This window comes from Penicillium hordei (assembly GCF_028827395.1).
Source record: "Penicillium hordei strain IBT 12815 chromosome Unknown utg000006l_segment0_segment0, whole genome shotgun sequence".
Lineage (NCBI taxonomy): Eukaryota > Fungi > Ascomycota > Eurotiomycetes > Eurotiales > Aspergillaceae > Penicillium > Penicillium hordei.
The window spans coordinates 693,268-707,028 of NW_026623147.1; the positions used below are offsets into that span (position 1 = coordinate 693,268).

At 35.7% G+C, this 13,761-nt stretch overlaps 1 protein-coding gene across 1 annotated transcript; it reads right to left on the reverse strand.

Annotated features, from left to right (window-relative positions):
- Positions 1-12,912: 12,912 nt before the first annotated feature.
- N7537_010949 (GNAT family N-acetyltransferase) lies at positions 12,913-13,583 on the reverse strand (the record flags this gene model as incomplete). Its single annotated transcript, XM_056902003.1, has 2 exons — positions 12,913-13,366; positions 13,435-13,583. 2 exons carry the CDS (start codon positions 13,581-13,583, stop codon positions 12,913-12,915), a joined length of 603 nt encoding a protein of 200 aa, XP_056747290.1.
- Between the last annotated feature and the right edge of the window lie 178 nt (positions 13,584-13,761).

Sequence of the window (13,761 nt, forward strand, 5' to 3'; positions counted from 1 at the left end):
TATTACTTCTTAATCTCTCGATCTAGCTAAGCTACTTACTCTACGTAGTCGGGATAATTCACTATAATAATATCGTCGATATAAAAGAAGACGATAATACCGGTAGTAATAAAGATATATAGATCTTCCGGTACTAGGGTAAGGCCTAGTTTTACTAGTACCTTAATTACTTCTTGCTACTATAGTCTTAGTAATATACGTAATCTATATAGCGCTCTATAGAGTAGCTAGTATTGATTTAATACTTCGAATCCTAGAGGGCATTTTGTATATACCTTACTTTATAGTACTAAGTTTAGAAATATAGTAACTATATCTCTCTATATTATATCTAGATTAAATATAGCTACTAATATAAAGATAGCCCTCGCTATCTTAATAGCTAGTATTACGGCTCTCTTTTCCTCTATAGACAACTATTAAAGATCTCTATAAATATAGATTCTCGCTTTAAACTTCTCTAGTATACTATTAGCATCGAATTTGTATATAAATACCTACTTTAGTAATAACACTTATATACCTCGCTCGTTCGGAATTAGAATCTAGGAGAATATCTCCTTTTTCCTTAATATCTCGACCTCGAATATAGCCGCTGTTTTAAACTACTCGGCGAATCGATAGGTCTTTAATTGATTCTAAGTCTCTAGCGGCGGTAGTAGGTTATCCTAGTATAGCTTAGTATCGAACCGCTTATTTATACCTATAGTAAATATATATAGTAAGCTTAGTAGCTCTATCTATTTATTAAGAGATAGGTATATAGTATAATCTAGATCCAACCTTAGTTTCCTAGATCTAGTACCGGTGATAATATTTAATATATCGATATTACCTACTATATCTCTTAGTACTCGATCTAAACTTACTTAGGACGATATTTCTCGCTAGAATAGCTCTAGGGTCGGCGAGTATACTATTTCTTACTATAGTTAACGCTCTATCTTAGTTTCTTTATCTAGTCCTTCTACCCCCCTAGTTTCGATCGACGGTATCATAGAAATCGGATCTAGCGACGATAGGATAGTTTCTTAGGGTACTAGATTCGATAGAATCGATAGATTCGATAGATTCGATAGATTCGATAGATTCGATAGATTCGGAGATATTAATACTATTCTAAATACTAGTAATAATAATCTTAGTAGTAGAGAGGATAATAATAATAGTCTTAGTAGTAGGGAGGTTAGAAAGCTACTAGGTAGGTTATCTATATACTCCCTCGGTCCTATCTAGACCTATAGTCCTATCTAGTCCCTTAGTCCTATCTATATTAATATTTACTCCCTTAGTCTAGTAATAGACTATAGGATAGGCAAGCTAGTTGCTAGCTTAATATCTATATATACTAGAGTTCTCTCTTTAGTAACTATCTCTCTAGCTACTTAGCTAGCTATTTTATTATCTATTTTATTAACTATATCGATAGCTATATTAGCTATATCAGCTGTATTAGTTTTATCGATAGCTATATCAGCTATATCATTAGGTATATCGATAGCTATATCGGTAGCTATCTAGCCTTACTCGGTAAGCTTAGTTTTATTATCTAAAGCTATCCTCGCTATTAATCTAGGCATTTATATCTATATACTAAGCTTAACTTACGCTTCTTCTATAGTAAGTATAGCTAGCTATATACCTAGTCTATCTATTATAGTACTAATTATATTTTCTTACTTAGATAGGGGTCTCGATTTCGAATACCGTCTCGTCTCGTCGAATATAGTATCTCGAACGACGTCTACCCTCCCTATACCGCTAGTACGTCCCTTATAAAGGAACTATACTTTATATAGGTTCTTAGAGATATACCTAACGAGATATCCTATCTCTACTCTAGGTAATATCTTATCTGACTAGGTCCTTTTAATAATTCTCGAGTACGTTAAGTACCTATATAACCTTATATTCGATAGGTTAATTATCTAATATTAGATCCCGTCTAAGGCAGTATATTTTATCAATTCCTTCTAAGGTATGATCTATTAGCTACTAGTTTCACTAGGTTTAATAACCTTAGTAGGGGTCCTATTTAGGATATATATCGCTATATATATTGCCTCTAGCTATAGAGTATAGGGTAGCTCTATATCGTTAATTAACGCTCTAGTAGTTCGTACTACTATCCCCCTAGATCTCTCGGCTAGACCGTTTATTTCTAGTAAGCTAGGTAGTAAATGCTTAATAGTATATCCCTCTGCCTCTATTATTAATTTAACCTTATTACTAGCGCTCCGCTTGTTATTATAGTAGACCACTCTAATTTCTAGTTTCAACTAGTTCTTAACTAGTGCTAGGAACTTCCTAACAGCTGTCTAGTAGTCATTTTTCTTAATATAGGTGAATATAAAGTGGTATTTAATACTATCTAGGTAGAAGTAAGTTAACTAGATATATCTATTGTAGGCCGGCTGATTCTATACTAGGTCGAAATAGACCCTTCTAAATACACTATATACTTAGCCTATCTTCTAGCGAGAGATCTATCTCGGTATATCTACTAATTAACAAGCTTCATATACCTACTCTATACTAGGTGTTACGGACCTATCCGTCACCAATCAGTGGTGACCCACAGGCATACCAATAGGCCATCGAGAGCCAACAGATCGAGATTACGTACGACGTATCCGGCAGAAAAGGGTTCTGCTAGAAGGTAGCTATTACCGGCCCTCGCGGGGCAAATAGCAATTCTACCTCATAACAATATCGATTACCTATGACCGCCTAGACCACGTAACCGTGACTCTTACGTCGACTCTAGGAGTATACGCAGAAGTATACGGTGACTCCTAGATATACTCTAGGAGTATATCAGGGAGTAGGAAACGAAGGATATATAAGGACACTCCCTTATATACTTAGTTTAGTTCTTCGTCTTCAATTATATATTATTACTTATATTTATCTTTTAGATTACTATAACTCTTTACTTGATTATAACTTAATAATACTTACGAGTAGACTAATACTCCGGTATAGATCTACTCGGCGCTCTATCTAGTATTAGTTCCTTAATCGCTTAAAAAGACTTAGGCTATAGTAAGGCCCTACGCGGTAATAGCTTAGTTAAGACCCGATTATTAACGTTAGACTATTCGAGGAGTATTAAGGTAAGTATACCCTAAACCTATCTAACCTAACTATAACTAGTTAGCTAGTACGTAATATATTAAAGACCGTCTCGAATCAAGTTTCGAGTTATAATAAGATAATATAGTCAACGATTCGACTACCGGTAGCGGTACTTCTATACGAAATAACGCGCCTAGCCCTTAGTAGATAGCTAAGATAATCTAGTAACTATAGGAGCAAATCTTAACCCTAGAGAGCTAACGTCCGGTCTCTATAGTTAAGATCCTATAACCTAAGTTCTTTAATAGAATACGATCTAAGCTTCGATCGTTCCTTACTTAACTAGATACGAACTAATAGGTTAACCGATCTAAGCTACCTACGGAAGCCGATAAGGTTATCTATATATCGACCTTCCTCCGAGGACTAGCCTTTAATTAGTTCGAACTATTCCTATACGAGTTTTAAGAAGAAACCGACTAAGAAGTCTAGAGCGACTTTACCTAGGAAGTATTTAATAGCTACGATAAGTTTAAAGAACGAATTAAATTTACGTTCGGTAATATCGACGCGAAACGAACGGCTAAACGACGCCTTCGACGCCTACGATAGACTACCTCGGTTAGCGTATACGCTACTAAGTTTTAACAAATTATCTTATACTTAAGTTAGGATAAGGACTACTTCGTTTTAGTCTTCGAAGACAGACTAAAAGAATACGTTAAGGACGAGCTAGTATATAATAATCGACTAGATACGCTAGATAAGATTATCGGTATCGTAGTTAAAATCGACAATCGAATCTACGATCGCGAAACGTAATATCGCGAAATAAGATAGTAGAGAACGGGCGGATAGCGACCACCTATTTAGTATCGCTAGAACGATAGGCGACCTAGGTAGTCTACGCTATAACCGGCGAGATATATAGACTTATATAGCCTAATACCGATAGACCTCGACGCGATACGAGAAGAATAAGACGAGCGTCGATAGAAGAATCTTTACTTTACCTATAGGAAACTAGGATACCGCGCGAAGGAATATAAATAGAAGAAACTATATAAGAAACGGTAATATATATAGGCGATACGCGAAGTACTACGAGCGACCTAAGAGGGAAAAGCCACTACTAGTATAGACACTAGCGCCGAAGGAATAAACGCTAGTTAGGAATACTAGGAGGAAATATACCCTAACGAGTAATAGGGCGACCTAAGAGGGTAGGTTAGGACCCTTATCGATAGCCTTAGATAGAAAAGGCGAGTCGCTATAGACCTAAGAGACGAGCTCTTAGAAGATCTTATAGGTAGGTACTAAGGCCTAGACCCGGAAAAGATAACGGCGGGCAACCTATATATTAAAGGGTTAGCCGACGAGCTAGAACTCGATTATCTAGAAATCGATTAGGATATAGTAGAAAGTTAAGGGTAGATATAGTACGTGCCCTAGGTACTAATCTAGGACCTAGTAGGACTTAAGGCTAGGGAGGACCTTAGTCGGCGGTTATAAGACCTACTAGGTCTAGAGACTACGGTTACGGGAATAGAGGAGTCCTAGGACCCTAATCGTCTTAGGACGAACGATATAGGACCTACGGAGATATAGAACCCGATCCCTAGAGCTAATAGTAATCTAGGAACGCTAGATACGCTTCCTAGAATAGATCAAACTATCCTAGAAATACTAATAGAAAGCCCTACGAACTATTACGATAATAAAGAAGCTAAAAAGCTTATAGGATATCTCGAAGGAAAGATATAGCCTAGTAGACTAGACTAGTACCTTATTAACGTAATTAAGGAAGGCGACGACCTAGTAGGATACCCTTACGAAAATTCTACTTACGCGTATAAAGGATATACGCGATACCTAGGATATAGTAAGATAGCTAGTATTATATACTACGACGAAACGTATACTATTTATAGGTTAGTAAAGTTAGATTATAGTATCGAACCGAAACTACTACGGTAGATAAAGAAGCTATAATAGACGAAAGAATACTAGGGAATTTAGTATAATAGACGCTAGATATATAATTATAAGGATCGACTAACAATATATCTAGCGGTAATACTATTAGGAATATATATCAAACTATATATAAACCTACTAATAGGGATAGTATAGACTCTTATCGACTCGGGAGCTACTAATAACTTTATAAACCTAAGGTTTAAAGACGATCGATAAGTTATAACTAAACCCCTACTATACGTAATACTAGTCGTAGGACTCGATAGAGAGGTACTCTTAGGAGGAGTTAGCGAGGAAACTATTATATTGCCTATATCTATCTACGGATACCTAGAATTGATACGGTTTAATATCCTAGAAACGGGAGACTACGATATTATTCTAGGCATTCTATAGTTTAGGAAGTATAACCCGAATATCGATTAGTAATCGGGACGAATTACCTTCGATAGGTATAAGTATATATAAGAATACGACGAGTATAAGATACGTCGATAGAAGTCTATCTAACAAAACGAGCGTAGTAAGTAGTCCTAAAGTAAGAGGACTAGAGTATTAGTTATAGGCGTCGCCCCCGATACTATAGAATAATCACTAGATATATCCGACTAAGAGTTAATAGACTATATAATAATCAAATACGAGAAGCTATACGTAACTAGCGACGTACCTAGGATTCTAGAGGAATACTAGGAGTTTATAGATGTTTTTACGGTACTAGCTAATAGAGTATTACCGAAATATAGATCTTTTAATTATAAGATTAATATAATAGAAGGTACTAAACTAACTTTTATACCTATCTATTAGCTATTATAAAAGGAGTCCGATATACTTAAGGATTATATTAAGGAGAATCTATTAAAGGGATATATCTAAGTCTCGAAGTTAGAAGCTAGATACCCTATTATCTTTATACTAAAGAAGGATAGGAGTCTTCGACTTTATATAGATTACCGACATTTAAATTCGATTACTATTAAAGACCGATACCTACTACCTCTAATTAACGAAATATAAGATAGGATTAGATATACTAAGTACTTCTCGAAGTATAATATTACTAATACCTATTATTATATTAGGATTAAGCTAGGCTATAAATAGAAAACGGTATTTAGAACTAAGTTCGGATATTACGAATATAAGGTTATACCTTTCGGCCTTATAAACGTATTAGCAATATTCTAACGCTTTATCTTTAAAGCGATTAAGGAATATTTAGATATCTTCGTTATCGCGTATCTAGATAATATTTTAGTCTTCTTAGAAATACTCGAAGATTATATTAAATATAATAGATTTATATTATAGAAGCTAAGAGAAGTAGAAGTTACTCTTAAACTAAAGAAATACGAATTCTACGTTTAGGAAACGACTTTCCTCGGATACTATATTACCCTTAAAGGACTAGGGATAGAAGAAGATAAGGTCAAAAGTATTATAGAATAGCTAATATCCAAAAATATAAAGGAAGTATAATAATTTCTTAGTCTAGCTAACTATTATCGGAAGATTATCGATAGATACGCCGGAGTCGTATTAGGACTCTACTATCTTACTAAGAAAGATCAGAAATTTATATAGGATAAGGTAGTAGACAAATTATTCTAGGACCTTAAGAAACTCTTTAATAAAGGAATAATTATAGCTACGTTTAGCTATAACCGACTAATTATTATAGAAACCGATATATTAGACTACGCTCTAGGAGTAAGACTAACGTAACCGGGAACTAACGATAAGTACCGACTAGTTATATTTTAGTCGAGGAAAATAGTTCTAGTAGAACTTAACTATAATATATATAATAAAGAACTATTAGCTATAGTATTAGCGTTCTAAGTCTAGAGAGTATATCTAGAGGGAGCAAAGTATATAGTAACGGTTAAGACCGATTATAAGAATCTTACGTTCTTTACTACGACAAAGAAGTTAACGAGACGATAAGCGCGATAGGCCGAAACCCTTATATAATACGATTTTAAAATCGAATACTATAAAGAGATAGAGAACGGATAAGCCGACGCTTTAAGTAGACGACTAGATTACGAATTAGGAACTAAGGTAGCGGATCCCGCTATATTAAGATAAAACTCTAATAGTACTATCTCGTATAATAAGTAGCTACTAGCCGCGACGATAGAAGTTAAGGATAACGACTTCTTATAGAAAATCAAAGATATATTAGAGAAAGATACGATTAATTAACTCGTCGAGAAGGGTAGAAAACTTACTAAGGACGACTAAGGATTACTCTATATATATAGATTAATATATATTCTAAGTAAGCTAAGAGAAGAGGTTATACGTCGATACTATAATAATATCTTATATAGATATATAGGAGTAGAAAAAACTATCGAATATATTACGCGAAATTATTATTTTCTAAATATATAGCGAAAGGTTCGATTCTATATCCGCGTTTATAATACGTACTAACAAAACAAACCTATACAATACGTACCTTACGGAGAATTATAGTTATCTAAGACGCCAATCTAGCTATAGGAATAGATTACGATAGACTTTATTACGAAGTTACTAATCTTAGACGGATACGATATAATTATAGTTATAGTCGATAGGCTTACTAAGTACGCCTATATGATTCCGACTATAGAAACTATCGATACTAATTAAATAGCGAATATTATACTTCGATATATAGTTACGAACTATAAGATACCGAGTAAGATTATATCGGATAGAGATAAGCTATTTATATCGAATATATAGAAGTCTTTTATAGACTAGATAGGTATTAAGCTTAGACTCTCTACTATATACTACCTATAAACTAACGGTTAGATAGAAAGAGTGAATTAGATAGTAAAATAGTACCTACGATACTACGTAAACTACTAGTAAGATAACTAGGTAGGACTACTACTAATAGTATAGCTAGTATATAATAATATAGCGTACTCTACGACTAACGAAATACTATTCTTCGCGAATTATAGATATAACCTAATAGTATTTAGAGAACTAATTAATAAGATAGCCGTAGTAGAATTAGCGAGGCTAAAGGCTAGCGGACTAAGAAAGTTATATACGTAATTAGCTAGAGATATTAACTTTATCAATCTATATATAAAGAAATATTACGACGACTACTATAGAGAGGGACCTAACCTTAAGGAGGGAGAAAAGGTTTACCTATTACAACGTAATATCAAAACTAAGCGACCTAGTAATAAATTAGACTACCTACGACTAGGACCGTTTAAGATTAAGGAAAAATTAGGACTAATAAATTATCGCTTAAAGCTACCCGAAAGTATATAAAAACTCTATATAGTATTTTATATCTCGTTACTCGAACTAGTACTAGATAACGCCGAAATTATAACTAACGTAGAAATCGAGGAAACCGAAGACGAATATAAAGTCGAACGAATCCTATCGGATAGATAGTATAATAGTTAGTAATAACTCTTAGTTTAGTAGAAAGGGTATCCTACCTTAGAAAATATATAGGAACCTATCTAAAACCTAAGGGGCTACTACTAGCTTATTTAATAGTATTACTAATAGGCGAAAAGGACCCCTATATAGCGGAAGATACGGAAGAATCGCTAACGAGGAAAGATAAGTCTATCCCTTCTAGGACAGAAGGGGATAAAGGACTAAATATCTAAGTTAGAGTAGGATTCTTTAACGTAGCGGTAAGAACCTAAGTATCGTACTTATCGGCGAGACGATCTAGCTTAGCGAGGTCCTTAGTACTAGGAGGATCCTTAGTATCTAACTACTCTATTACGAAGGAGTTATAATTTAATATCTTACTACTCCGATTTTTAAATATTTAACGTTGCTTTTTAAGACGAAGTATTTTTACTATTAACTTTATTTGCTACTTCTCGATCTTTTCAATCTCTATATCGATTTTCGTAGACTCGCGAAGAACGCGCTACTATTCCTTATCGCTATAGAACTATTATACGTAACGACGACCGCGACGAGTATACTCGGTATAGTTACGACTCTTCGGGTCTATTATATAATTAATAGAGCGAGAGGAACAGAATTTATAAGAGATATTAGCGACCGAACCGTTTTATAATATTTTGTTATATTAAGTAAGTCTATTCTTTTTACGGGTTTCGTTATTAACTAGTATAATACGACGGGTATATAGCTAAAGAAAAGAAAATAAAAAGAAAAACAAACGGTATTACTTACTAGAGGGGGAACCGTAGCTTTATAAGTCTCGGGGACGAAACTCCTAGGAAGAGAGGAGGTAATATTACGGACCTATCTATTACTAATTAGTAGTAACCTATAGATATACTAATAGGCTATCGAGAGCTAATAGATCGAGATTATGTATAACGTATCCGGTAGAAAAGGGTTCTACTAGAAGGTAGCTATTACCGGCCCTCGCGGGGCAAATAGCAATTCTACCTTATAATAATATCGATTACCTATAACCGCCTAGACTACATAACCGTAACTCCTACGTCGACTCTAGGAGTATACGCAGAAGTATATAATAACTCCTAGATATACTCTAGGAGTATATTAGGGAGTAGGAAACGAAGGATATATAAGGACACTCCCTTATATACTTAGTTTAGTTCTTCGTCTTTAATTATATATTATTACTTATATTTACCTTTTGGATTACTATGACTCTTTACTTGATTATAACTTAACAACACTTACGAGTAGACCAATACTCCGGTATAGATCTACTCGGCGCTCTACCTAGTATTAGTTCCTTGATCGCTCAAAAGGACTTAGGCTATAGTAAGGCCCTACGCGGCAATAGCTTAGTTGAGACCCGATTATTGACGTTAGACCATTCGAGGAGTATTAAGGCAAGTATACCCTGAACCCATCTAACCTAACTATGACCAGTTAGCTAGTGCGTAACACTAGGGTTGCTTTTAATAGTAATACCTTCCGTTATCTCTACTAGCTTAGTAATACGCTACTAGCCGATATAGCCTAGGCGTCTATACTAGGTTTGAATCGATACTTCTGCTCTTAGTTCTTAAGCTGACTTCTTAGCCTTAGTTATAAATACCAAGTCCTTAGGTTCGAGTTTAGGATACTAAAGATCCTTCGGCTAGGTTAACTAGGATAGCTTTATATCCTAATAGACTTTGAAAATCGGTTATCTATCTTTAGACTTAATATAGTCCCTTCTAAAGTTTATTATAAGACCTCCTTTTATTATCAACCTATAGGATATTAGATTAGTATAGAAATTAGGAGAGTATCTAACGTTATATAACTCTATCCTTACTACCTTTCTACTATTAGGACTAATACTATAGATAACTATAGTGCCTACCCTATCGATTTTCGTCTCTATATCTCCTACCTATACGCTACTCTATACGTCCTCGAAAGTCACGAATAACTCTCGATCGTTATATATATATATTTATACTCTAGTATCGACTACCTAGCGCTTTCGTACGGGCTATATATTATCGATTTAGGTCTGGTTTTAGGTAGATATAACGGTAGTAGAGATGTTAATATGCTTGCTAGCCGGTGGTATAGCTGCTTATACCGTACTAGGTGCTATCTTGCTAGCTACTATCTTACTAGCTACTAGACTAGCTACTACTAAACTAGCTACTACTGTCTTACTAGCTGCTAGACTAGTTTCGGAGGAGAAGAAGCTATAACCTTAGTCTTTAAAAACGGTATTCGCTTACTCTATTACTTTTACCTTTTAACGTTTCTTATTAACCTAGGCTTTCTAGGCGGGGTTAGCTTTTATTACTTTCTCTTATTTATCCTTAGTACCTTAGTTTCTTATATATAAAGGCGGCTTATTCTTATCGAATACGTCCTAATATTTCTAAGCTAGATACCGGCTATTACTCTAGCTATATAGATAGGGTCTATTTCTAAATAATTTCTTATTTCTTATCGAATTCGAATCACTTAGCTTTACTTCTTTATAACCTTACTATATCGAAAATATAGCTCTAGAAATACCTCTCTGGTTAGTAGCTAGCTTACCATAGGTGATTTTCTAGTAAGCTCTATATCGGTTAAGAAGCTCGGTAAACGTCACCTTATCTACTTTATCTTATAGTCTTAGGGTCTATATTTTATAAAACCTAGGAGATATTACTAAGATAGTATCTAGGAACTAAGTTAGAGTATCATCTGCTTCTAGTATTTTCGCTCTCTTATATCTTGCCTATACGGTCTCTTAGTTTAACAACTACTTATCGATGTCGGTATTCCGATCTAATCCTCGATCTAGGGTACGCTAAAGCTAACGAAGCCTAGCTATATTTGTTAGATTATACTCGGCGGCGAACCGTTATCGGAGGTTACGGAGGAGGTTATACGGTATCTTAAAGTCGATAATAAACGGTTAGTAGTTAGCGTAGACGCTATTCCGAATAGCTGTTATTACTACGTTTAGTCCTTTCTTCTACTAGGTATAGGCTATATTATTATTAGCCTATTCTATCTATAGTATCTTATATATATCGACCTATTAGTCTTTATACTATATTTATGCTTCTGTAATTGAGATAACTTTCTTAGGTACTACTAGTAGCTCTAGTCTCTTATTATTACTAGGATCATATAGCTCCTATACGTCGAATTGTACTATAATCGATTTAATATTAGCTAGTTATGTATCCTATGTCGTTGTATCCTTTAGTATAACGCGAGAGGATGTACCCGCGGAGAGGTATTCAGCCATTTGATGTTCGTTGTCCTTTGTAGATAGGCTTCCGATTCTTGATTTAGGGGTTGGTTTAGGGGTTGGCTTCGGCGACGGGGGTGACGATATAGTGTCACTTTAACCTCAATTCGACGATAGCTAGGTTCAATAGAACGATTCCGGGCTTATAACTGACGGAAAGCTAGTGTACGAACAATGTATGGTATAAATGACCAATGTTGACAACTCTAACTAACTAAAATGACAAAACCCGCTATTTCAACAATCTGTGCGGACCATGATGACTAACTGTAATATGCACTTTTGTATGGTATGCCTGGTACCCAATGTCACATGATGTTTCCGGTATATTACCTGGTTTCTACCATGTATTCGGACTTAGTATTCGACAATAAGCACTAAAACTAAGTTGGACGTTCAGAATTATCCGATTGACCAATCAAATATGAATGGCGCAAGTGGCACTAGCTAAGCAAGAGAAAAGCTTTGCCGTTGGTCTTCGCTTAGGCGCTAATCTGTTAAGCAATTTGTTGGATTTTGGTAATCAATGATGCCTTGGCAATATGTAATCCAATCAAATACATCCCTTGCATATGAGTCCGTTGGTAATTGCCAAGTAATATCTTCTTGTACAATGTTTGTAAATGTTTGGAAAGGATGTCGTTTTTGATACTGATGACCATAAAGGGCGTTTGTTTGTTTCAGCACGAGGGTACATCTGCCTTTCGCGCGTTACCTAGAAATAAAACATTGGAATCCAGTAAATCTTGATGGAAATACAATGCAACAAATGATGGATTTCAACTTGAAAAAGCTAATCAATTTTCAGCATTCATTAGAAACCCAAAAGGAAGCTCCCGCTAGTCATCTTCGCTATAAGCATCACGGTGTAAAACATTCTTCTCAGGCTGCGTGGCCACTTTTGTAACAGGATTAAATTAGGAGGATCCTTAGACAGTAAATATAAAAATATTATTAGAGGTTCCAAGTATCGGTCCATTGCGGAGCACTGAGGTGGGAATATGCAATGTAGTAACTTGAACATTTGAAATGATGACAGATATCTACTGGAAAATTAATTTTCAGTCGAATACTTCACTTGGAAATATTCCCAGAAAGGGACATGTCATTTTTCAATAGTCCCGACGGGTTTTAGAGCTCGGTTATATTTTTTGAATTCATGGTCGCTCTAGCGCAAAAATAAAAAGGTCATTCCCATCCTCGACGAAATCACCCACAATCTTAAATCCACACTTTTCTAGGACACGGCAACTCCCATGGTTCTTCTTTTCACAAAGAGCAAACGCCTTCTCGACCTCTGCCGAAGCATCTTCACCGTCAATTGTTCGACGCGCCAGATTCCACCACATCTTTAACATCAATTGCAAAGCCTCTGTCGCATACCCTTTCCCCCAAGAAGATGGATGCACTGCATAACCAATCTCAGGGAAGGGATCTACTTGATTGATGCTGAGGGATCCAACGACTCGCTCCTCTGTTTCTGGGATTGACTTGTCCACCATGGCATAGTTAAATGAACGTCCGATGATATCGGACGGACCACTTGTGAAGATCTTGGTTGCCATCCATTCACGAGTTTCTTCAATTGATTTGAATGGTGTTTTAGGGTGGCTGGTAAAGTTAGCATTGTGGACAGTCCTCATCAATACCTATTTAGGTAGGTGATGATCTTTACTAACTTCATTTCTGCGACTTCGGGCCGGGAACGAATGGCGAACAATGCGGCGGCATCGGCGTCGGTAATTGGCCGAAGAAGGAGCCGATCGCTCTCAATTGAGGGCCCTGGTGATGGGACGATCACGTAGGTGGGTTGTTCAGGTAGGCTCATGTTGAAGGTATTCTATTTCTTTATATTTCGGTGAATATTCGTGAAGATGAAGATCGTAAAGAATAAGTAGGAAAATTGGACGGCAGCGCTAAGCCAGTCCCGGAGCCCGATTGACTCACAAATCAAGGTCTTTGTATCGGCATTCCGAATACTGGGTGGGTCACAGTATATGTGTTCC